Source organism: Lagenorhynchus albirostris, chromosome 6 (genome assembly GCF_949774975.1).
Source record: "Lagenorhynchus albirostris chromosome 6, mLagAlb1.1, whole genome shotgun sequence".
Lineage (NCBI taxonomy): Eukaryota > Metazoa > Chordata > Mammalia > Artiodactyla > Delphinidae > Lagenorhynchus > Lagenorhynchus albirostris.
The window spans coordinates 6,866,901-6,892,877 of NC_083100.1; the positions used below are offsets into that span (position 1 = coordinate 6,866,901).

The 25,977-nt window shown below is 44.0% G+C and overlaps 1 protein-coding gene, 1 non-coding gene and 1 pseudogene across 6 annotated transcripts in view; all 3 read right to left on the bottom strand.

Annotated features, from left to right (window-relative positions):
- Nucleotides 1–25,977, bottom strand: part of ATG16L1 (autophagy related 16 like 1) — a 46,779-nt gene that overhangs the window by 17,147 nt on the left and 3,655 nt on the right. For 3 of the 5 annotated variants that reach the window (XR_009541010.1, XR_009541011.1, XM_060151820.1), the window contains exons 2-13: nt 25,442–25,535; nt 21,079–21,184; nt 20,286–20,359; nt 19,173–19,424; nt 15,451–15,516; nt 12,958–13,044; nt 12,243–12,299; nt 11,981–12,028; nt 11,249–11,351; nt 8,225–8,330; nt 3,536–3,606; nt 2,779–2,850 (exon numbers count right to left, since the gene is read on the bottom strand). Coding sequence is in view for 3 of the 5 variants with exons in the window: in XM_060151820.1 (XP_060007803.1) it covers nt 2,779–2,850; nt 3,536–3,606; nt 8,225–8,330; nt 11,249–11,351; nt 11,981–12,028; nt 12,243–12,299; nt 12,958–13,044; nt 15,451–15,516; nt 19,173–19,424; nt 20,286–20,359; nt 21,079–21,184; nt 25,442–25,535 (1,136 nt within the window). In the remaining 2 variants the exon portion in view is untranslated. The remainder of the gene's footprint in view (nt 1–2,778; nt 2,851–3,535; nt 3,607–8,224; nt 8,331–11,248; nt 11,352–11,980; nt 12,029–12,242; nt 12,300–12,957; nt 13,045–15,450; nt 15,517–19,172; nt 19,425–20,285; nt 20,360–21,078; nt 21,185–25,441; nt 25,536–25,977) is intronic. The other 2 variants (XM_060151821.1, XM_060151822.1) reach the window with 2 other exon arrangements.
- Nucleotides 9,771–10,046, bottom strand: LOC132522505 (small Cajal body-specific RNA 6). The gene has a single exon (XR_009541247.1). It is a non-coding gene; the product is annotated as a small Cajal body-specific RNA 6 (non-coding RNA).
- LOC132521596 (large ribosomal subunit protein uL22-like) lies at nt 17,861–18,776 on the bottom strand (annotated as a pseudogene).

Sequence of the window (25,977 nt, forward strand, 5' to 3'; positions counted from 1 at the left end):
ACAGAAGATGACCTAAACAGACATTTCTCCAAAGAAGACATACAGATGGCCAAGAAGCAAATGAAAGGCTGCTCAACATCACTAATCATTAGAGAAATGCACATCAATACTACAATGAGGTATCACCTCACACCAGTTAGAATGGGCATCATCAGAAAATCTACAAACAACGAATGCCGGAGAGGGTGTGGAGAAAAGGGAACCCTCCTGTAGTGTTCGTGGGAATGTAAATTGATACAGCCACTATGGAGAACAGTATGGAGGTTCCTTAAAAAACTAAAAATAGAATTACCATATGATCCAGCAATCCCACTACTGTGCATATACCCAGAGAAAACCATAATTCAAAAAGACACATGGGGCTTCCCTGGTGGCGCAGTGGTTGAGAGTCCACTTGCCGATGCAGGGGACACGGGTTCATGCCCCAGTCCGGGAAGATCCCACATGCCGCGGAGCGGTTGGGTCCATGAGCCATGGCCGTTGAGCCTGCGCGTCCGGAGCCTGTGCTCCGCAACGGGAGAGGCCACAACAGGGAGAGGCCCGTGTACCGCAAAAAGAAAAAAAAAAAAAGACACACGATGCACCCTAATGTTCACTGCAGCACTATGTACAATAGCCAGGTCATGGAAGCAACCTAAATGCCCATCGACAGACGAATGGATAAAAATGTGGTACATATATATAATGGAATATTACTCAGCCATAAATGGGAACGAAATTGGGTCATTTGTAGAGACATGGATGGATCTAGAGACTGTCATACAGAATGAAGTAGTCAGAAAGAGAAAAACAAATATCGTACATTAACGCATATACATGGAAACTAGAAAAATGGTACAGATGAACCGGTCTGCAGGGCAGAAATTGAGACACAGATGTAGAGAACAAATGTATGGACACCAAGGGGGAAAGCGGTGGTGGGAGAGGTGGTGTGATGAGTTGGGCGATTGGGATTGACATGTATACACTGATGTGTATAAAACTGATGATTAATAAGGACGTGCTGTATAAAAAATAAAATTCAAAAATTAAAATAAAGAAATAAAATAAAATAGAAAAAAAAAATCATCCCGCACTCAACTCCTTGCTTTACTCCTCAAAGGGCCTAAAATGTAAGGAATCCTGTATGTCACTCTTCACTAATTACACAGTTTTACTGTATCTCAGTCTAGAATAATCCAGGCCAACTGAACACAGGAAAGAGCACAGGACTCAATCCAAAGTCTCATCTTTCTATTTGTTAACTGTGTGACCTCGGGCAATTCTGTGGGCTTAGCTGAGCCTCAGTTTCCCCATCTACCTACCTCACCTGCATCCCCGAGGATTAAAAGCAGTAACATACATAATATACCTGACTACTGGGTCAAACACAGAAACCACTCAGGTAAAAGCCCCTTTCCTTTAGGAAAAATAATGACTGCAGAAGTATTCAACCCTGTCTTAAATTTCTGCTAAGCAACTGATGGGTACATAGAGAAGGCATGCCACAGGATGGACTGTAACACTGCCAGGAGAATAGTCTAGGCTGTTACATGGAACTTTTTCCATGCTTACGGTGCAGGACTATAGGGCTTCAACTGAGAACTCGTTCAAGCATTTGAACAGATGTGTACCATTGCTTAAGAGGAGTCCAGCCCTGCCCGCAGGCATCCACCTCCCTGTTCCTTCCTTGCAACAAGAACACCAGGGAGACCCTTCCGCTTTCAAAAGAGAACGTAATCTTTTGTCATCCTCACATCTCATGCTTTGCACATGGATCCTCTTTCAACTAAGAATCAAGAATTACCACCCTTTAGGTATTAGCCAGCATCTAACACTGGTCATTTTCCACACAGCTCCTTCAAGAAAATGGAAAGCCCAAGTGATAAGTGAACTGTGTGTTTCTAACTATTCTTCTAGCTGCATCCCTGCACCATCGAATCAGACCATCAGAAACTACCTAATGGACCACTTCTATTGCAGCTCCCCACCTCCCTGTAGATTTATCTTTATGAAGTTCACCTTAACATCATGCTCTCTGCTTTTCATGTGGGTTGACACACAAGTTTGCGTCAAGCTTTTTTTTGCGGGTAAAATGCCTACCAATGTCACGTAAATCTGCCATCTTATCTTTCAGTAGCCTTTATTTAATGAGCTCATGTGAAGCTTAAGGAGAAAAACATGTCTCTAAATTAAGCTATGTCTTCTATTAGAACAAAAGTGATATAACCATCTAATTTTTGTCTTTGTCTTGGAATCCAAGCGTCTTCTTGGTAGGTTTGGGTTCAGATGCAGATTTCATCAACATCTGATCCCACTGTTCTTGCTTTCCCATACACCTGTTTCCTGGCTTTGAGTTGTTTTATCTCTCTCATAAGTGTACCCACATATACTTCTATAGCCTAGTTTCCAGTTCTACTTTGTGAGGTGATTTAGTCTTGGGGTGCTTAAGAAACACAGATTACACTCTGGTGCTAAAATAGCTGAAGCTAAGCTAAAACTGACACCTACCAAAAATATTTAGTTTTTATGAACAGGAGTGTCCCAAGTCTTTCATGGAAACGTGATGGTTTCCTATTGCAAATATTCTGCAACTGAATATTGGACAACGTAAGAATGTAAAGTGGAAACATCTATTTTCCTAAGGAGGAAAGGAAAGGGCAGGGGCAATCAAGTATTGAGTTTCAGGACAACATACAATTCTTCTAATCAATCAACCTGCCATTTCCTACATCATGTGACCGGTAAGCAACCACGTGAAGTTTGGAGATTACATTAACTTTCCTCACTGGGTCTTACCCGTAACCGATAGTCATCCACAGTCCAGATGCGGCTTGCAAAATCATTTGACGCTGCTAAGAGGTAAGATCCCTACAGGAATAAAGGGGGAGGAGAAGAAATGTTAGCCAAAATAGAAGAACTCAGTTCACATGATACAAATTCCCCGATAATCAAGCCCAAGAAGGTTTAGATGCCTATAACTATACACCTGGGCTGAATACCGCTATAACCAGCATTCTGTTAATTTATCACTCCCCCTTAAGTTCAGACCTTCCTCCCAAGCCTGCTCGACCTCACCTGTAAGCTGTAGATACCTCCAGCTCAAAATGGAATTTCTCCTCCTGTGTTCACTCCTCACCACCTCCCACCTTCAGTAACAGCAAGTACTAATTCTCTGCACCTGTCCAAGTCCAAGAGCTCAGAACCACTGACTCTCCCCAGCCACACCTCCCAACTGCCCCCGTTGGAGACCTGCTTGTCTCTGGTGCTTCTCGCTAGACCCTCTCCTCTCCACCTGCACTGCCTTGGCCCAAACTGGGGCCTTTATCAAGTCTGGCGACTGCCTTGCTGGGGCATCCCAGACCTGTCCCCCTACCCAGTCTTCAACACGGCCGTGATCAGCACAGAATTTATAATCTACCTACATCCTTCTCTAACATTAAGACAGAAAATAGCAGAGAAACCAGGTAAGTTTTTAAATTTCAAGAACCAGATGTTTAAAACTGTTTCTAAAAACCTCTAAACTCACCCATTTCCGTGGATATTAGGTACTTACAGCACTATCGAATTCAATGCTTGTAATTCCTGCATTACTGCCAGACAGGGAGCCCTTGAACTCACATTTGTCTGCATACAAACAAAGGTTAAGAAAGGAAGGTTTAAAAACAAACGATGGCAAATCCAACATATCAATTAAAAGGAGGCACTTGAAACACAATGGAAGCCAGCTACATGGTCAAAAACAGCTTTCCTGCATCTTTACAGAATCAAGTAGCAGGACAAATGGAATAATGAGACCAAAATATCCGGCTGGTCAGTTCCAAGAGCAATGAATGTACAAGCGGGTGCAGAGCCCAGCATTTTCCTGTGGGTTCTTACGCTGTTCTTTTCAAGAAATTCAGTGTCATCAATTTCCTTTAAAAAAGGTAAGTGCAGGAATTTAAAAACATGTCAATTGACCCTAGAGACCGAGTTTGTTATTTCTCAGTAAAATTTTCTACTTTCCATAAATACATCTTTGGGTTTGATCAATATTTGCCAACTTAACTATCACTTTCGTAGAACCTGACCATTAGAATTTCAGAACCCAAGTAGGAAAAGAAATTTCTACTTACATAAACTGGCTGGTCCTCAGAATTCTAGTAAAGCTAGTTTGGAGTTTCGGTCACCTCTCTGTTCACTCTATATACGTGAGCCTAAGGTTCTGGCAATCCAATCGCCCGCCAGTGCTCCCCCCTCCCGGCTGCCAAGTCTCCTCCACCAAGAGGCCCGTGCATATACTCCCGGGCTGTTTTCAAACAGCTTTGGCCACCGCAATGAAACTTTAAAGATGAGCGTGTGAGTCTCAATGATGATGTGATTCAGCTTCCTTTTTAAAGGGTATCTTTTTTTTTCCTCTAAGAGTTTTATTTATTTATATCTTTATTGGAGTATAATTGCTTTACAATGGTGTGTTAGTTTCTGCTTTATAACAAAGTGAATCAGTTATACATATGTTCCCGTATCTCTTCCCTCTTGTGTCTCCCTCCCTCCCACCCTCCCTATCCCACCCCTCTAGGTGGTTACAAAGCACCGAGCTGATCTCCCTGTGCTATGTAGCTGCTTCCCACTAGCTATTTTACGTTTGGTAGTGTATATATGTCCATGCCACTCTCTCACTTTGTCACAGCTTACCCTTCCCCCTCCCCATATCCTCAAGTCCATTCTCTAGTAGGTCTGTGTCTTTATTCCTGTCTTACCCCTAGGTTCTTCATGACCTTTTTTTTCCCCTTAAATTCCATATATGTGTTAGCATACGGTATTTGTCTTTCTCTTTCTGACTTACTTCACTCTGTATGACAGACTCTCTAGGTCCATCCACCTCACTACAAATAGCTCAATTTCGTTTCTTTTTATGGCTGAGTAATATTCCATTGTATATATGTGCCACATCTTCTTTATTCACTCATCCGATGATGGACACTTAGGTTGTTTCCATCTCCTGGCTATTGTAAATAGAGCTGCAGTGAACGTTTTGGTACATGACTCTTTTAAAGGGTATCTTAAGGATAACCTATATAGACAAGCCAGGAAAACAATTAGGGAATCATTCAAATCAAACTCATAAAATAGGAGCACAGAATAGTATACATTTCAATTAACAGCCTTTTCTCTTAGGACTTCTAGATGCTAATAAATATAAATACTGGTTTGGGGACTTCCCTGGTGGTCCAGTGGTTAACACTCCACTCTCCCAACGCAGGGGCCTGGGTTCGATCCCTGGTCAGGGAACTAGGTCCCTCATGCCATAGCTAAGAGTTCACATGCCACAGCGAAGATTCCACGTACCACAACCAAGACCCAGCACAGCCAAACAAATAAATAAACTTATATATATATATAAAATACTGGTTTGGAGCTGTCAAATACATTTAGGGCCAGGACTATTAACCTGGTGGATGAAGCCCTGAATTAATTTGCAAAATATGGCACATTTAATGCCTTTCCCTGGATCCTAGCTTTCATTAGATTTTCACAAGTCAAAAAAAGGCCAACACCTACTAATTTAGGACTTTATTTAGATTAGATCTTTATAGACAAAAATATTACTGCAAATTCTAAAAGATATCTCTTTGGCTTATGCCTAAAACACTGGTCTATTTGTTGGGCAGGTGACAAAGTGCCAAAATGTAAGAAATGATCAGTAAGTGCTAGTCTACACAAGAGATTGATCTGAAAAGACCAAAGATCTTATTAAAATCTCTTTTATTTAGAAGGCACTGGGGAGACTATGTCAAGAGCATTTATTAATTCCCAGCAGAGCTGCTGCTTTTGACAGAATAAGCAAAGACAGGTGCTCCTACTGGATGCAAAGTGGTGGTGGAAGGGTAAAAAAGAGGACCCCCGGACTATTTCATAAAAGGCCTCTTGGACTTGGTCTCTTCCAAGACTCAGTAAATATTAGCCAAGGGGGAAAAATTATAGGCCAAGTAAGCCATTTGTGAAGGAAAGATCCTATAATTAGTGATAGGATACATATATAGGACTGATATTTGTTCCTGAAAACGAAACAATGCTGCCAGACACTATGTTACTTCTGTAGACCTAGTAGAAAGTTTCCATTTTATTAACACAAACTATGTTCTGGCACAGATTACGTCAGTATTAATGTTGGTTAGTGCTTACTTCCTCTTTAGCAGCAAAAAAGTAACACTATTACTAATCCCTGGTATCTTTAATTTTCTTATAGGTGTTTTTACTGACCAAGGAGTAAAACGAAAATATTTTTAGTGCTATCTGTATTTAATTGCAAGGCATAATCAAAACAGACTATCTGTGTAGATTTTTATCACAAAATCTCTGTTCTTTTTTTTTAAAATTAATTAATTTATTTTTGGCTGCACTGGGTCTTCGTTGCTGCATGTGGGCCTTCTCTAGCTGTGGCGAGCAGGCGCTACTCTTCGTTGTGGTGCGCAGGCTTCTCATTGCGGTAGCTTCTCTTGATGCGGAGCACGGGCTCTAGGCGCGCAGTCTCAGTAGTTGTGGTGCACGGGCTTAGTTGCTCCGCAGCGTGTGGGATCTTCCTGGACCAGGGCTCAAACCCGTGTCGCCGGCATTGGCAGGCGGACTCTTAACCACTGTGCCACCAGGGAAGCCCAAAATTTCTATTCTTATGATATGGTTTTATTATTGTTTTGTAAGTTTCAGCAATTACCATTCATAAGGTGTTTCTGGGTAAAACACAAATTTTGATGGGTTTCAAATAGCTCTAACTGCCAGGGATTTAAGTACTGAGTCATTTTCATGAAAATCAAAGGCCAGGGTAGACAAACTGGGTGCTTTATATGACAACGTGTTCCAGCAAAGGGATCAGTAGATTGCTCTTGCTCTAAATACATCAGCAGTAGTAACACAGGGACTTTCCTGGGAAGCCCGTGCTCCGCAACAAGAGAAGTCACTGCAATGAGAAGCCCGCACACGGCAACAAAGAGTAGCCCCCGCTCTCCACAACTAGAGAAAGGCCGTGCACAGCAGCGAAGACCCAACGCAGCCAAAAATCAATCAATCAATCAATCAATTTATATATATAAAAAAGTAGTAGTAACATACATGCTTCTTCAGCAGGTCTATAGCTCAGAGGAGGCTGTTTTGGAAAAAGCAAGGCATCTACAGTCTTAACACTCAAGCTCAGGTCCCAGGTTTCACGACTCCCTGTCCACGTAAATCAACCGTGTAAATCAAGTAGTGTCTCTGAGTTTTCACCTGTCAAACAGGGGTGATACCCACCTAAGGGCACAGGGCTATTGTGAGGATCAGAGGAAATAAAGTAGAGAAAGGTATGATGGTGCTATTTATTGTTGGAGGTGAGCATGTATGTGCTGCAAGTATGGAAACCGGACAAAGTGGTTCCTATAAAACCCTTCAGTCTATTCTTTGACCTTGCCTTACTATTATTATTTTTTGGCTGTGCTGTGTGGCTTGTGGGATCTTGATTCCCTGACTAGGGAATGAACTCAGGCCCTTGGCAGTGAAAGCCCGGAGTCCTAACCCCTGGACTTCCAGGGGAATTACCTGACCTTGCCTTACTAAATATACATATATATTTAACTGAATATCAAAATGTTGAAAGTGGGCTATGCCCATGTTCAGAATTCTGGGAGAGGATTTCACTAACTCTCATTTCCTGTTTTAATGCCATCCCATTTTGAGTACTCTGAGATCATTCCTGAAACAATGTCTAATCAAAGAGACTTCAGTCTTGATTTTAGAATCCTTGTCCAATAAGCTATTTGTTAAATACACTTTCCTAGATGATATACCCCTCTGTTTATTCTCAAGCTTAGATACGATGTCAGTCATTTTTTGCTAGGCTATGGCCACTGGTATTATTAAATGCATAAACCATAGCTTGATATGTAATTTAATTGTAGAGTCCATGACTGTAAGATTTTTTATTTTCCTTCTAAAACCTGTACTATCTTGGAAGATCCCCTGGTCAGTACGTATTTGAGAAAACACAAACGCTAACGTATCTGTAACTCAACAGCATTCTCCAGTCTACTTGGAAACCCAGAGCAAACATCTACTTGGCTGTATCAGCTGTAAAGGATAACTGAGAGGGTGATAATGCTTTGGTCAGATGATTCCTCACACAAAATACTGTATGTTTCAAGAAGATGAACAATTCAAAGGCTGCCTGAAAGCAGGGCCAACCAGATGTCACCAACACAGCTTCCTTCTGTTTCTCACTCCAGCGAGATCTCACCTCCGAACACTTCCCAGAGCTTCACCCTCCGATCCATGCCTCCCGTGGCCAGGAGCCGGGAACCCGGACTGAACTGCACAGCATTGACCTCCCCATCATGAGCGTCCTGCAAGACAAGTGCCCTGTTTCAAACCCAACCCCTGTCATCCCCAAGAAGAAAGGGCCCAATACTGATGAACACTCTGGACCCCTAACCAAAGGTTAAACACCTGTCATTAAAGAGGGGACCCAATCACAAACTTGGGTTCCTAGCCCAGGGTCTCCTGATTCTATTATCATTAAATACTTATAGTTACAGTTCTATTTTTTTAAATGCAGTGCAACCTTCTTAAAAAGCATTCAGAATCTGTGTAAACTAATTGCCTAAAGTTTGTCTTTGCATTAATTTTCCTCCTTCTAAGAATAACGTAATTTCAATCTACACTGTACTATGATCTTAAGAGCTTAAAAGTAAGCCTATGGTTAACTGCCTCTTCTGGCCCAGACTGCATTAATACCACATGTTAAACTACGTATCAAATTAAGGTATAGCATGGCTTCTCATGACTTTAAAAAAAGAAGCCTTTTCTTTTTTTAAAAAGTCTTTCTTTTGGTCTCCCTAATACGAATACATCCTGATATGAGTAGATGCTGGTCCTACTGCCACCCATCAGTGTTAGAGTAGAATCCCAGGTAGTTCTTTCTGGAAACAACACGGCACTACATGTACTAGCAGTGAGGCCTCCGCCAAGTTCCTTCACTTCCCAAAGCCTCAGTTTTCTCGTCTATGAAAATAGACTTCTGCAGGTTTTGTGAGCTAGGAACATGTCCGACCATGACTCGGCCTTTGACAAAAGTAGCAGGTGTTATTTTGGCAGAACGTACATTCTTCACAGGGAGATGTCTGAGAATGGCATCCACGTTGGAACACATGATCTGAAAAGGTGGTGGCACTTGTGTTCAAGATGAGAAAGGAAACCAAATAAAAAGCACCCCATCCCAGAATGGGAAGAGAGAACACTAGACATGACTATAATCTCCTCTCTTAAAAGACCATGGATACTGAAATATTTATGAATGAAATACCATGAGATTTGCTTTAAGTTGCTGCAGCAAGTGTGGGCGTGGGGTGGGGGGCAGATAAGATTGGCAAACGTGACTGACTGAAGCCGCCCGACAGGAGGACGTCCGGGAAGTTCTTTTACTCTCTACTTCTGCTTATATTTGAAAATTTCCATAATCAAAAGCCAGGGGCGGGGGACCCTGCAATACATGAATGATAAATACTAGATCCTTAAACCTGTCATCAATCACTTGCCTCAAAGGGCATTTTGGGAATACAAAATCTGATCTTCACATTTGCTTGGGACTGAGAAAGGTGCCTGAAGTATCGAGAACGTGACTCATGAACCGACTGGAACAGAAACATGATTTCTTGTTACTTTGCCTGATCTGCTTTCTCTCCACCCTCTCGTGTCCCAGGGCTGAAAAGCTGTCTGACAGGGGATCTAACTTTTTACCTCCATACAATTCCGCTTTCTTTGTAATGGTACCTTTCTACTTCGGAGGTCTCAGATTGAAAACTTGAGATCACGCACCATCACAACCATGGCTGCCTCTCGTCAATCTCCTGTGCGGCCGGTTCTGTTGGACGCTTGTCAGCTGTGCACTGCTCACTCTCAGAGACACACACTGACAGAATCCCCAATTATCAGCTGCTCCATTACCCCATACACACGACTTAAATGTGACAGGAGGGAAAAAATGGGCTGCTGGGAGTTGAGGGCAGGGAAGGCAATGTGACGTTAAGTGCAATCAGACCTTTTACCAATCATCATCGACCTCCGAGGTGCCCAGGCCTGTTAGAGAATCACAGGAGTGGAGTGGGAAGGGGCCTTAATGGTCCCCCGTCCAACTCCTCACCCACAGCAGGATTCTCTTTACAACGACCAAGGTGGCTAATCGCTCAGCCAGTTCATTGTATGGAAATAACTATTAAAGTTCCTCTTTATGCCCGGAACTGAAAGCTCCCCCCATATAAACTCCATCCCATTGTTTTTTTCTTTTTTGCGGTACGCGGGCCTCTCACTGTTGTGGCCTCGCCTGTTGCAGAGCACAGGCTCTGGACGCGCAGGCTCAGAGGCCATGGCGCACAGGCCCAGCCGCTCCGCGGCACGTGGGATCTTCCCGGACCAGGGCACAGACCCACATCCCCTGCATCGGCAGGCGGACTCTCAACCACTGCGCCACCAGGGAAGCCCCATCCCATTTTTACAGCAAGCCTTTCTCTCCCCGAACGTCAGCTCCTCCAACTCACCCCTCGCAACACAAGAGTTAACCCAACTATTTGGGCTTTGCTCTATTCTTCCACCCCCCACCCCATTTCCTAGCCCTGAGCCAGGGACTCTACAATTCCCCAGGCCGGTTGCATGTCCGCTCAATTACCCCAGCCAGGATCCGGATTATCCTTTAGTACTAGGACCCAGCTCCACACTCCAGCTGACAGCCATGGTATCACAGTGGCTTCTGCCCAGGAGTTTCTCCGGCTTCCAACTATGTGCTCCTAATGGTCAGAAGTCACGTGGACCTGAGTATAATTTGTGAAGCCAACAGCTGCCCTACTGACCTTCCAAAACAGACCACTGACTAGAAACTCTAAATTGGAGCCAACTGGTGACAACAATTGCATGAATTATTCTCTAATTCCTCACCATCCCAAATTAGCTCTCCCCTTGCCCCACCCCCTCATGCTACCCATCATCTCAGCCAGTCCTACATTACAGAGGGTGGCTGCAAATAAATTCTGTTCTCTGAAGAGCGGCAAAATACACTAATTTTACTCACCTTATCAAAGCAACTTTGCTTTGCTTTGCTTATCAAAATATAATCAATCCTTTCTATCAGACAGCCAACAGGTTGTCTGATAGAAAGTTCCATATGAATAAAACAATAATAGAAAGCTTAGCTGCAGCAGGAGAAAGGGTCCTTTGTCAGGCTCTGTTTCTTTATGAAGCTTGGTGGGCTGTGGGGATAAATCATACTTACGAAGACACACATTGCAGTCGTTGGCACCCTCACTTCTTTACTAGAGCCAGGATGAGTATCCACGTTATCCTGGGGAACTGGAAAGGAAGACACAGAGCGCCTCCTAAGAAGTAACATAAAGGAAAACATCAGGATGGCACAGGCTTACTGTCCACCAAACTCTCAGAAGGGATTCAAAGACATCTTTTATCAATAGCTTCTTTTCCCTTCTAGACCCTCCAAACCACAGAACGATTCCCCAAATCAGAAGCAACCTCACTCAGTGACAACTGGAAAGACAGTCAGCACTTACCTGTACTCTCCTTTTCGCTAACCCACGGACTCCAAAACTCAACACTGAAAAGCAATCCTGAACAACTGCTGCCCCCGTCAATAAACAGCTACAAATGTTCTCAACTTAATGTAACCGCTAGCTCAGAGGGAGCTCGTTGGTATTTTCATAAAACTATTTTAAGATGATTCCTATGCCTGGTTACAATCATCCTCAGCATACACTTGTGGTCAAGGTGGAGCTGAACACATGCCAAAAGAAAGAGCGACCCGGCCTTGATTACTGTACAGAGCTCAGCCTATTCGCCCGTCTCACAGGGCTGACAGCATTCCTAGGAGCATGCAAAGCGTCCTGGTTATTAGCACATGTACACGTGATGATTGGTGTAGTGAAGCAGTGATCAGCATAATTATCAACGACCCACACTTGCATGCTGGGCTAAGAGAGGATAATATTTTCACCTGGCAGCATCAGAAGAGTGATGTCCCAAAAGGGGAGACTCGGACAGACTAAAGGGTAAGGCCAGAGATCAGCACGCAGCGAGATTAAGAAAAAGGAAGTTGAGGAAAAAAGGAAGAAGCTAAATGAAAAGCTGAAATTAAGGCATCTGTATACTCTGCACTGAAATTCTGGCGCACGTTTAAAAAACAACAAATCATGTACATGTACTCAGGTATATTTATACACATATTAACAAGGAAAGGTGAAGGTTTTCTAACCTACCCAAAGATATTAGTGATAGAATCCAGAAGGCCTCCAGCAGGCTGCGAGAGTCGCTTACTAAAGAGGAGGGGAGGATAGGTTTAAACCTTAGAAACATTTTGCCCAAATAATCAATCAAAAACAGTCCACAAAAGTACCTGGGAGTGTATTTCCCAATGAGTTCCCAAACCCCAGCTGAGAACCCCTCACAGTACTGAACCACCAGAAAGCATTGGGAAGGTAGGAGGGAAAACCCAGCCTTGAAGTTTCAAAAGAAATACGGTTCCCTAGCACTAAATTAACTTCCCTGGAAATAATGCTTTAGACGATGAACTGTCTAAGTGACCTAACAACAACTTCTAGTGGTTAATGACCAAGCCCATTCTTTTCATCCTGTTTTGGCAAATTAAAAAAAGAAAAGAAAAGAACTCCTGGAGCCCTAGTACGAATTAAGCAGTATGATCTAAACAATCACCCTGCCTAACAAGGTCCATCTTTCCGAAAGCCACTACACTTTTTCTGCTTCTCTTCACAGCTGGTGGCGGCACTAAGGGACGGCTAGCCTCCTGTTAAGCAGAGGTGACCCGAGAAAGACGGAGACACCCTGGAGCCCGCGAGCCCCATGGCTGAGCGAGCGGGGCTGCACGTTCCAGCTGGGGGCGCCGCACCGTTCCCTGGCCCCGCCCACAAGCATGCTGCCGGGCTGCTCCGCCCCTGGCACAGCCCGTGTACTCACGCGGCTGCTCTGCTGACGGCCCGCACCGGAGAGGCCTCCTCAGCGTGATCGGAGGTTTCATCCACAAGGACTTCAATGTCATCATCCCTGGAAAGAAGGGCAAGAGGCTGAGTCTTTGATGCTGCTAAACAGGAGCTTTGTGATGAGTCTGCCCTGCAAAGGCCGACACCAACACCACCTCCTAATCACACACGGGCTATGTGACTTGGCTGTGACAGAAGCAGTCAAGGCTTCTCTGGAGAAAAAGGAGCTGCCATCTGAGCAACAGCGAAGAAACGATCTGTTCAAGTCAAATCCGGAATTCCAACTGAAAACAACTTTACAAGTGAGCTTTTGCTCTTTTTAGGTCTAAACACAGCTCCCACTTGGAAAGCAATGACATAATGGCTTATTAAGCCTATATTCACATAACCAGCACTAAGGTAGATTTTTCTCATCAGAAGTCTGGTTTGTAGCTCAAGGGCTCCCGCATGCCAACTGGACTGCAGCACTCACTAAGAAACAGTTCCCATGAGACGGGCTGAATAACATAGAGGATAGTTAGGGGCAGCTATGGTGTACAAGAAACTGCCAGGATAGGGAGAAGATCCAAGTCAATAAGGAAATGGACTGCTAAAAGGGCAATGAAGTCAACGGGTACCTAAACAACCCAGTTCTAAATATTACTGTAATAGTAAAAGACAGGAAAGCAAGATCTAAACACAATTCATTTTTGACTGGGTATTTGAGGCTTATATGTTTAAGCATAGCTCTGGGTATTTGCTGTTTCTGACATTTTAGAGAGTCCATTATATTACACATGAGATAATCAAGTCACAGGACCATGCTCCTTTGCTGGTGTTTATCCCACCGGATGCAAAGCTCCTCTGGAATTCCCCTTCCTCCCCGTTTTCCTGGTTGCAGGGAAGGCAAGTAATTATTTTGGTCTTAATGACGTCCTACCAAGTTGCAATCTTCATGGAGAAGCAAAATAATAAAATCTAATAACCCAAGACTTTATTACCAAATGTTTGGATTCATAAGAACTTAAGAGATTTTTCCATGATTAATTATCTGGATTATGTAAATATATACTTCAGAACTTGTTACCAAGCAAGTTAAACCAAGTTCAAGTAAATTTATTTTCCTTGGCTATTGATTCTAGGGTCCCGTGTAACTGAACCCAGTCTTGACCAGGATTAGAGAACAAAGGCAGGCCTGAAGACAGAGAACAGGCTGGGCTTTCTTCTCTTCTCAGTCGTGGTCTGCGGGTCACTTGTGTCCGCACAAGGGTAACAACAGAACAGCAGACATGGCAAGGGTAACAAACCTGAGCTGAGCCTATGTAAATGGTTTGTTTAAGATAGAGTTGTATAGTTATAAAGGTACTTGGAACAGCGCAAAGGCCCAGGACCACGAGAAAATACCAGCATCTGGTAACGCGTTATCAAAACCTTTCAAAGGTGTTAATGTCCTTTCACCTGGAAACTCTACTTGTAGGAAAGAACAGAGATTAAGAACAGGACTTCACAGTCAGACACCCTTAAGTTTCCACCCTGTCTCTGCCTTTTCCTTTGTGATATGGGGCAGGATGCTGGACCTTTCTACACCTAGTCACCTGTTTATGCTGGCCAATAAGAGGCAGACAAATGATGCTTTTATAAGCCGTTATTTTTAAGGAACCAAATCTCATTTCCAGGTCGACTATTTAGCTACTTTGTAGCTTTGGGCAAATACACCTGAGATTCATTTTCGACATGTGAAGAGTATAGAAATTATGCACATATGCTACATCTAAAGCAAAGGCTTGGTATGAGATTTGTTTTCTTATAAATCAAGACCTTTGTCTGGCAGATGACTCCTGAGTGAATTTAAATCACTCCCCTCCATTTACAAGGAAGCAAGCAACATTTAAAAAAACAGAAGATCAGAACTCTAATACTATATTCCAGAGTCCATTTTAAAGAGGAGAAGACCCCACATCCTGAACCAGAGCAAAGGGAATTTAGTCACTAAAATACCCACTGCTCTGAAAACAAAGCTTCAAATCTCAGGGAAGACCCTCCACCCAATTTCAGATTAGGAAAAACTCCATATTGACTCAATTGCTTTTGTTCCAGGAAATCCCAGTTTCTACTTAGGCTTCAAAGGTTTGCCCAAGCTCCACTTGAAGCCACAAACCAAGAAGAGAGCAAGAGACAGAACCCCAGCCCAGCATCACACTGCAACAGCTCCAACCAGAGGCAGAAAACAGGTCGGTCTCAACAGGAAAACAGCGAGGCTGTCACTGGTTAAGGGTGGAGGAAGTCAGAATTCACACTCACAGCTAATGAGTATAAACTGGAACAACTTTCTGGAAGGTAATGGGTGTTTTTTATTTGCTGCCCTAAGTCTTTTCGTTTTCCTTCTACATTTTGTAAAATGTTTTTATAGAAACAGAATATTGTAAGACTATTTCAAAACAGCAAATCAAATTACTACGAGCATAGTTTCGATTTGTACATCTCTACTCACTGCTCAGCTGGGAGAGGTTCCTTTGCTGCTTCTGCGAGCTCCTTCTGCAGCCGGGCTTGCCGCCTCCTATTTAAAAAAAAAAAAAAAAAAGCCCACTGTTTATGTCTACTTAAAGAAAGCATGGGGTTTTGGCTCTCAAAAAACTACTTAGTAACACATTTGAATATTCAATGCACTTAAAGTAACAACTACCCTGGACAAAGATACCCGAAGTCCCAAATCCACAACTGTAACTTCAGCAAGGATCCTATTATAATGGATTTCAGAGCAAAGCCCTAGGAGGGATTAGAGAGAGCAGTGAACCAGCAAGGGAGAAGCCTGCCTGTGGGGACCCGGGGCCTCTCAGGACAGAAACATGCATCAGGTTCATCCAGGGTTAGTCATGGTCGAGACTTAGTTTTCTGAAGTAAACAGTCTCACACTAACATATCAAGAGCATGAATAATAATAAAAATTTACTTGTACCTAGCACGGTTTTTTTATTTTACAGAATTTGACTCATTTAACACTTATAACAAACTTTTTGAGGTTAAGTACTATGATTCCCATTTTATAGACGAGGAAACTGAGGTATAGTGAGATTCTTGAGTCATCAAAATGTACAAGGCTTCAGTTTACTAGGGCTGGACACACAAGTCCTGGCTGCAGCAGAATTTTAATGTCGTCAGCAGCCGCTTCCACTCTCTCCCCTCTCAGAATCATTTTTGTCTTTCCTTCCCAAGTCCTCAATTCAGGAGCTTCCTAACCTTTAAACCTTGGCCTCCCTCTCTTTTCCATGGCAAGTTCACCTCTATCTGTCATTTCTGCCCTCGCTGCGGAGGACCCCCAACCCAGAACTCTAGCACTGCTACTGAGCTCAGGTCAAGAGTTCTGCTGGAATTTTTAAAAATTTTTCTAAATTAAAAAACAACTTTTCTAAGTTTTTAAAAAAGTTTCCACTATAGTGATAATTCTCAAAATAGGGCAAAGTCCTGTAGGTGGCACATCAGAATCTGTGATGGGATGAGGCTCTAGCTTGAAAAAGTGCCTTACACTCTTAATCTTATACCTTGAAGATGAAGAGTCAGTTTTACAGGACAAGTGACAAAAATGACAGGTTAACAAATTTTTCTTAGCTGGAATAGATGACCTATAAACTGTCTTTGAGGGGAAAGCAGAATCCCGGTGCGGGGTGTGTAACCCTCCTCTAAAGGAAAGGCACCTGTCTGCAAGGAGTGGGTAAAGGACAGAGCTGGAGTCACGGGGAGAAAAAAACACCCGCAGCCCAGGCTTCATTACAACAGCGGAAATGTCCTTCTTTAATCCTGACAGCTTCTTACACAGCAGCCACCGTGCCTGCCTGTGGGGACACAGCCCAGCCTTGCAAGGGAGGCGGAACACAAGCAGCTATTTCAAAAAACAGCGCTCCACTATGACCCAGGTAAACAAAAGCTGCTAGGAGAGGAAGGACATCTAATCTGGGAAATAGGTTGGAAGGGGGAAGGCTTCTAAGAAGGAGGAACTAGTTGAGTCAAGTAACGAGAAGAATCCCCAGGTCCCACATGTGCAATCAGATGGTTATACGTGCAATGGTATATTCCTAGGATAACATTCCAAAGGACAGAACAAGGGCAGGTATGTAACGTGCCTCACTCCCCATTTTCACTAGAAAGTTTGGGTTGTCCTTGCCCACGGTGATGATCAAGGGCTCTCCCTCTGCAGAACCACACGCCTGCCCACTTCTCCCTCAGGCAGGCTCTCAGCCCGAAGCCTAACAACTTCCACGGAGCCCCGGTGTCCTTACCACCCCTAAGCTGCCCAAGAGCTCCACATATAAGCCGCGCAATTTTACTTAAACAGGAGACGGAAAGAATATAAGGACAGCTCACGTTTTCTTAATACAAACTTAAGACGTATATATATTTTGAAAAGACTTTGCAAAATCCCACTGTATGAAAATATCACAATTTCTCCCCCCACCAAGGGATATACCGCTTCTAATTTCTCACTACTGTGAATAATGGACTATCACAAAATCGTGCTTGTGAACGAACCTCATCACTCAGGATAAAGGCCAACAAGTGGGAACCATTTTCAGGTGCCTGCCATCCCCAGGGCCCTCCAGGGGTTAGGGAAACAGCCTTCACATCAGCAATGTGAGGGGCCTGTCCCACCTTCCTCCCAACAATCCTTTTTACCAGATTCACTGAGCTCGTCCACTTCTTTCATGAACTATCTATGTTACATCCCTCTGTCTGAATGCTCACCTGTTCCTTACTGACTCTATACTAAGGATACATATTTTATAATAGCATAGCCTATTTGCTTGTTTTATAGTGTTCTTCGATGTTAAGAAACCTACAATTTGTATACAGTTCATTCTTTATTACCATTACTTTTTTTTGGGGGGGGGGTTTTTTTTAACCTTTATTTGCATTTATTTTTTGCAGCATTTATTCCCGGGCCATAAGTTTTTGTTTCTTCAGGTATATCTGTTTCTTCTGGGCAACCTCCTCTTCTGGTTTAGGAACAATCTATTCTTTTTCAGTAAGGATCATCTCAGTGTGGCAGGGAGAGCTCATGTATGGGTTGATCTGACCATGAGCTCTGTAAGTCCTGCGCAGCATCTTGTGGGCTTTGTTCACCTGGATGTGCTCAGTGACCACAGAATCTACATCTAAGCCCTTAAGTTCAGCATTACTCTGCATTTTTGAGCATGTGCAGTAAAAATTCAACACTCTTTTTGGGCCACCAACCCTGTGTCCAGCCCCACTGTTTGGCCTGGGCACACCTACCAACTCCATCACTGTAACGACGGAACGGCACACATTGCTTCTTTAAAGTGACATCCTTCAGATACTTGGTGGTTTTTCGGATGTGCATATCCTTAATGGCCTGGGCAGTTTCACAAGTGTTCTTAAAGTGAACATGAAGATTTGAACCTCTTGACTTGCATGATTTTGTGGGGTTTTCTGGGTCAAGTGAATAGCGAACCATGTTTAGAGGTCACCTCAGGCTGCTTACTGGAAAAGCTACCATTACGTTTAATGTTTAGAAAGTCCTCCAATACTCCTATTTAGGAATTTTTCATAAAACAAACAGCAGAGAGTAACATTTTTTGCTTCTACCTTTTGGTTTCCGTTTTTACACAGATTTCGAAATCTTTTTGCATATATTATTTGGTAGGATTAGGGCTCTTTGTTATTCTTTAAGGCTCTTTCCTATTCCATGCATTTATTCTTTTAGATAAACTACAATAATCTTTTCAAATTCTAAACTACTGATGTGGGGATTTAAAATAAAATGTTCTAATCTTTTGAACTCATTACTAGTGAGGCTGGCTCACGGTCCTCTTGTACGCTAGCCAGATCAGAGTTTTTGCTATGGGTTGGAATAGTTTTACAAAATGGGGCGGGGCGGGGGGCGGATTATACGCTTTTTCTAACTCTGGTTTAATTTACACTGTTCAAGAACTAGCTTTTCTTCTTGAAACATGGAAAGAATTTGCTGGCAAAAATAGCAACGGGCCAAAGCCCTTTTGGGAGGTAATCCTTTGCTCAGCTGTAAAAGTGTTCTTATAAATGCAAATCTCTTTCACACCCACCACCATTTCTAATTTTGTTAGTGCTTCCTGGTGCCCCCACCCTGTGGTCAGAGCTGCCAGGTTGGTTTCTTTCTCTTCTAAGAACTAGGTTCGACTTCATTAAACAATGGAAATCACTGACTGCCGATTCATCTCCCACCTCGAATCCTTCTCATTCTCCGCATTTAAGCGATTAGCTTCCTGGGCTTTCTCAGCCATCCATCTGGTGACCAGCTCCTGGTTCTCCTCAGTAGTCTTCCTCAGTTTCTCCTCCAGGGCAGTGAAAGTGATCTGCAGGGCGTCATATTCATCCTTCAGGGTCTGGTTGGCTCTTTCAAGGTCCTGAAGCTTAGTGCGTAGTTCCAGGCACTCGGTCTCGAGATCAGAGATGGTCTGCAAGCATTCTGCAATTCTGAAAACACGACGGGAGAGGGATACTGCACAAGACCTGTGTGAGCTTGGGCACCAACAATGACCTCAGCCATCACAGCAGGCACCTCACTTGGCCAAGCCCAGCCCCAGGGGTTTACAGGACAATCCCATTAATGGAGAGGAAACACCTAGGGCAAAATTCATCCAGACTATGAATGACTAGTTAAAGTGTCTTTTAGAAAAGCAGGATGGGAAGGAAGAGGGAGCTTTTGATGCTGAAATAGTGTAGTAATGGGAGATTAAAAGGAGGCTGGGTATCTTGTGCATTCCATCAGCTCTATCACTCACTGAGTGTGAACGCCTGAGCAGGCTCCCCACCTTTCTAAGCCTCTAGAGAGCCCTCTCTGCGGAGTAAGGGAAAAGGCACAGATGAAACCCAGGCTCCCCTCCAGCTCAAAGATCCTAGGATTTGGAGTCCCTGTTTATCTTGACCGGTAGGCTTCTCCCAGATCAAGAACAACCCTGCCCACAAACTCATCCCTGTTCCCAATGGCCGGGCACGGGGCTATCTTGGTCCCATCCCCACCACAGAAGACACCCGCTTCCCCAGGCAATGGCCATGGGGAGAACTGTGAATGCCTCAGGGACACTTCCAAGAGCGAAGCTGACTTCTCAGGGGTGTGCTGGGGCCCTGGAGGACGGAGGGCACTCTTCTTGCCTTTTCCATCCTCAGAGGGTAGAAAAGGACCCCAGGCTATGTATGCACAGAAACGAAACTTGTGCTGAGCCCAGTGTGGTTACTGTTTGCCACCGATCACCACTGGCCCCGCTCACAAGAGTACAGTAAAACAGGCGGTGAGATCCCACGACCAGTCCCGAAGGAAGCGTGCTCTCTACTCACTTGGCTTCATTCATCTGCATCTCCTTGTCCTTCTGCTGCATTTGGTTATTCAGGTCAATCACCAACTGAGCTAACTGGGGGTAAAGAAGAACACTTTCATAAACAAGAGATTTTAGGACCTCAGTTGGAAACTCATAATTGCGGTTTACTTTAAAGAAAAAACAGGTGCCTGTGCGGTGGGGCCAAGGCACCAAGAAGAAACGAGCTGGGTGGCCGAGAGGAGAAGGGCCAGCGGGGCTGCGCGGGGGCACAGTGTGCGCTTTCCCTGTTGAAGGCAGCCTTGGATAGACGAGCAACGCTCCAGGTGACCGCCAGGTTCCTGCTGAGAACGCCTGGCTACCCCTCCACCCCAGCTACCTTTTCCGACTCTTCAGCTGATAATCAATTCAGCTGAAGTAATGGTAAGTTGCACTTTTTCATAACTTGCCATTAGACCACCATCCAGTATAAACACAGCCCAGGACTTGATTCTTCCTAATGAATTTTTCTGAAATTGCAGGTTTCACGCTTTATGAAGGTATTAGTTAAGACTTTCAGTCAATCAAGGAGTAAGCTTCTTTCTTTTTATGTTTCTCCAATTGTACCTTTCATGCCATCTTGGAGCATGACAACCTGGTTGTTATCTCAATGGCTTGCCCACCTGTTGACAGAGGTCTCACATCTTTTCTGTTGTTTCATTCCCACAGATAGAGCTGGTGATGCCGTATGTAGCCAGGATGGCTGCAAATTCCAGTGGGCGTGCCTGCCCCACCCCCCAACCCCCAAGACAGACGAGGAGAGGAGCTGTCTTTACCTCCCCACGTTTCTTGTGTAATTCAGTCAGTTCTTCTTGGTGTTTAATCCTCAGCTGGGCCATTTCTTGCAGCTGACTATCATTCCATGCACCATCATGTCCAGGACTAAATGCCCCAACCAGGCAGATGAAGAGAACGTGCAAACAAGAGAAAAAAAAAAATCAGACCCCAGAGCCCTTCAATCAGGCACTGGAACAATAACCTTAGAATTTCAAACCTGTACATGACAATATAGCCAAGAAAGCAGTTCAGTTCTCCAGGCCAACAGAGTTATAAGTCACTACAAACCTAAAGTAGAAAGTAGGAGATATGAGACACAGGGTAAAACCAACCAGCCACAACCCATACCACCAGCTGCGTCAGGAATAAAGGATGGGTTCCGGAATAAAGTTCAGGTAAACGGGGAGGAGACAACAAGGTCCACTCACCCGACAAGTATCTGAGTGCCGGCTCTGTGCTAGGCCCTGTTTTGGTGCCTAGCGGGGAGAAGGCAGGGAACAGGAAGCTGCACAATCGGCTAAGAGTAGACAGACAACAAATGAGTAGATGGATGGAGTCAGGTGGTCAGATATGCTGTGAAGAAAAACTAAGCAGCGTAAAGAAGGGGACAGAGCGACAGGGCTCTTGTTCCACGTGCGGTAATCAAAGGCATCCCGAGAGATGACACTTGACTGAAGACTGAAAAGAGTGAGGAACAAGCCATGCGGACCCGGGGGTGGGGCCCTGTGAGTGGAGGGAACAGCAAGTGTTGGAGAAGCTGGGGGCAAGTGTGACCGCAGCGCCCAGGGCAGGGGGTACAGGGAGGATCGGGGAGGCCACGCAGAGCCTCGCAGGCCCCCGAGGACTGTGGCTTTTCCTATGCATGACTGGAAGCCGCCGAGGGTTTTGAGCAGAGGAACGACTTACGTTTTGAAAGGATCGCTACAGTTGCTGGGTGGAGAGCACACTGCAGGGGTTAAGGGCAGAAACAGCGAGACCAGTTAGCAAGCTATTACATATTCCAGACTCAGAAAGTGCAGATCGGGACAAGGTGACGGCAGCGGAGGCGGTGAGACGTGGTCAGATCCTAGCTAGATCCACTCTGGAGAGACTGCAAGACTTGCCTTTGAATTGGTTGTGGGGAATGAGAGAAAGACAGGAGTCGAGGACAACTCCAAGGCTTTTGCCCTGAGTGGCTGATTAAAGGTAGGCGTCACCTACTGAGGCAGAAGGACGGGGGCAAGAGGTTGGGGGAGGCCTGAAGAGCGAGTTCACCGTGGACATCCAAGTGGGCATGTCAAGTGGAAATTGCATATTGTTAAGAGTCTGAACTTCAAGTAAAGAGGTCCAAGCTGGAGGCTGACATAGAGAAGCTGTCAGCAAACAGATGTATCTAAAGCCATGGACGGAGCTCAGGCCACCTCGAGAGTCAATGGAATTTGGGAAAGTTTGCAGGTGTTTGCATACTATCTCAGAAATAACAGCAGGTGAACAGAACTGTGGATCTGTAATTCAGGAGAGGGGGGGGGGTCTTGGCTGGAGCTACAGGTGTAAATTATCAGACTACAGTGAGTAGCTGAAACCACTCCCCAGGGAAAGCACACAGATGGAGAAAAGGAAGATGGCTGGCAAACTAGGATGCCACCATCTGAAGCGGGGGCACTGTCTCTTCCCAATGACCGATAAGAAGTAAAGAGGGAAAAGGCAGCAGAATGATGCTCCCTCCTAAATCTACCCTCCATCTCTAAAAGCATTTTTCTTTCATGTTCTAAGATACACTAATATTGCATTCTTTGAGGCAACACAGTGCTTCCCCAATCTTGGCCCATGAACTAGAAGCCAAGAGACTAGAAAGCGGCACATACCTTATAAGAAACCACCCTAAATTAGGCAGAAGAAGCAACAGGCCTGGGTGATTGAGTGCATATGGGGATTAGAAGGAAAAGAAATAATTTTTATCAAATCCCCTTATTTTAATGCAAAGCAATGTGAAATATGCGAAACATAAAACTAGTCTGTTCCTCCAAGGAGCTGAAGAGAATCCTGAGAAAAGGCAAGGATACGGGCACTCATTCCTCTGCTCAAAGCCTTTTACCACTTCCAACTTTATTCACAATAAAAGTCAAACTTCTTACAAAAGCCCAATAACAGTGCTTCACTAGGCAGAAAAAAAAAGAATCACCTAGAGAGTAGGTTTCAGATTCTTGGGCCCCATCCCAGAACGATTCATCAGGTCGATGAAGAAAAGGGTCAATAATCTGCATTTCTAACATGCTCCCGGGTGTCTTGGATACTTCACAAGGACTGAGTAGCCACTAAAGCAGTGGTTCTTATATGTTAGAGGTCATCAGAATCACCTAAAGGTTCTTAAAACAAGACTACTGGGCGCCACCCCTAGAGTTTCTGAAACAGGAGCTCTGGGGTGAGGCCCAACATTCTGCATTTCTAACAAATCTCTGAGGCTGTGGTCTAGCAGGCATACTTAGAAAACTGTTGGAATCAACTATTTCTCAGGGATGAGTTTCACTTTGATTTATTCAGTAAGCAAAGGGATTAAAACACTTAAGAGAGGAGTCAGATAATTGACGAGATAAAGCTTTTTAAGCACAGTGTGTTTCAAGATTAATTAGAATGCGATGGGCAGGACTTGAGAGCCCAGAAGAGAGAGAAAGCAGCCAATGAGATCCCCGTCTTCTGTGAATACCTGTATCCTACTAGCACACGCCTCACTGAGCTACTCTCCCCCATGAGGCTCAGGTCCTTGCGAACAAGGACTCTTGGCTTATTCATCTCTGTATCCCAACGCCTGGCCCACACTGTAGTCACAAAATGACTCAGTGAACGAGACCCCTGCCATAGTCTAGGAATGGAAGCAACGAAGCTGGTGGTACACAAATGCAAACCAAGGGACAGATGCACAGGACACTCGGGCAAAGAATCAACAGGCCTGGCTGACTGCAAAGGGGGAGGGGCAGGACACCAAGGGAAAAAGGAATCATAGCTGACTTGCGGAAAATAAGGATACCATTAATAGAAACAAGGCAGTCAGGAAGAGGCCTGACTGAACACAAGTTTGCAGGAAGGACGGACTTCCAGTTAAATTACCACCCCAGTGATACTCAGTTAAAAGAATGTTGTATATTTATTTATTGCACCTTTCCAAGCAAATGAGTTTCGCTGACAGATAAAGGATGCAGGAATATAGTCACCAAGAGGCTAACCAGATAGAAATAAAATGTTTCAAGGTTTCAGTTGACTGAATTTAGATGAAAAAGGGCGAAACGGATTCTCTACACCTAAAGTTGACCAGAACACAGCAACTAATATTTTAAATCCTGCAGAAGGCCTCCCAGGACCACAGCTAGGCACGATCTCCTGAATTGTTCTTAAGCAACAACGGAACCACCTCGCCAGATGAGGAAACACGGATGGCAAGTAATTAGCAAATATGGCTATAGGAGTAAATGACAAGCTACACCCAGCATTTCTGTCTTTTTCCTAAAATCCTAAATTACCATCAGCTTTGTTTTTACAATTGCTAAATGTTAGCTGATATGCAAAAAAGCTTGTAGATTTTAGAACAATAATGGGTACTGTTCCCATACAAACCACAAAATTTAATATGCAAACGTGATGAACAAATGGAAAAGGAGGACAGTAAGACTCCAGAATGATTCCATTTAAGCCACTCGCATGAAGTATGGCTTTAAGGTTTTTTAGGACCATGACCCTCAAAAAGAGATAGTTTACATGAATGACCCAAGTAAAGATACTAAACTCCCCACCATGAACACATACTCACATATTTAGTGAAGCAATACTTAGCCTTCCTATAAAATGCAGATTTCTGCCTAATCTTTCTTAAAAAAAAAAAAGCTTTCTGCAACCCACTGGTTTGACTGCACACTAAGATACATGGAAACAACACTGAACTAAAAAGGATCACATAGACCTGTAGCGCTGATGTTTACAGGCCAGTCAATCTTGTACTGACAAGATCTATGTAAATCTGCTCAAGAATGCTTACTTGTCTGATTATTCAGAAAAAGTGAACCCTAGCAGGCTACAGGAGGAACTGGCCTGGTTACTCGTCTTAAGCAATTTCTCAAGCTCACATCACACTGATGATAAGCCTTCTAGGTGGGTAGCTACGTACCTTCAAAAAAAACTTAAATAGTTAGTTATTTGGCTTCAGAAGTTTTTATTTGAAAGGAACTGACAAAAAGTGGAACACAAACACAGTACTTGGTTTGCTTCAAAATCAGGGAAGTGACGACTGAACTGAGACAAATTTCAATTAAAAAGGAGACACAAATAATACAGGATAGTTTCAGAATACCTTATCTCAGGAGACACAAATAATACAGGATCGTTTCAGAATACCTTATCTCATGCCTGTTTGGTATGTCATGCTTTTCAGCTTGTAGCTTATGGGCCAGCACTGAATGAAGATCTGACTTTTCCAGCAACTTGTTATCTAGCAAAGAAAAAAAAAAAGTGATTACAACCCAGGTATGCTTTATTACTACTTAACATCTTATAAAGATTTGGACCAAAGAAATAACCAGAAGATGACTGGGCAGGTTTCACTTTTATGAGGTATCAAAGTACTAGGCACTGTACTTTACCACCGATTACAGCAATCGTCCAAACTCCAGGCACATGCGCTCCTTAGACGCTTCCTGGCCCAAGCACAGGCAGCCCAGACAAAGGAACCTATGAAAAATCACTCCAAAACGCCCCCGTGCCCGTGCTTTCTACTCCCACAGCTACCTGTTTCTACCTGGGAAAGAGGCAACAAACATACCAAAACACAATGGAAAAGCGAAGTGCTATGCATCTCTAAGTAAGAGAGGAAACGTTTACCTTATTATATTTGGAAGTCTTTTAGAAAGAAGATACTTTTTTTTTTTGCGGTG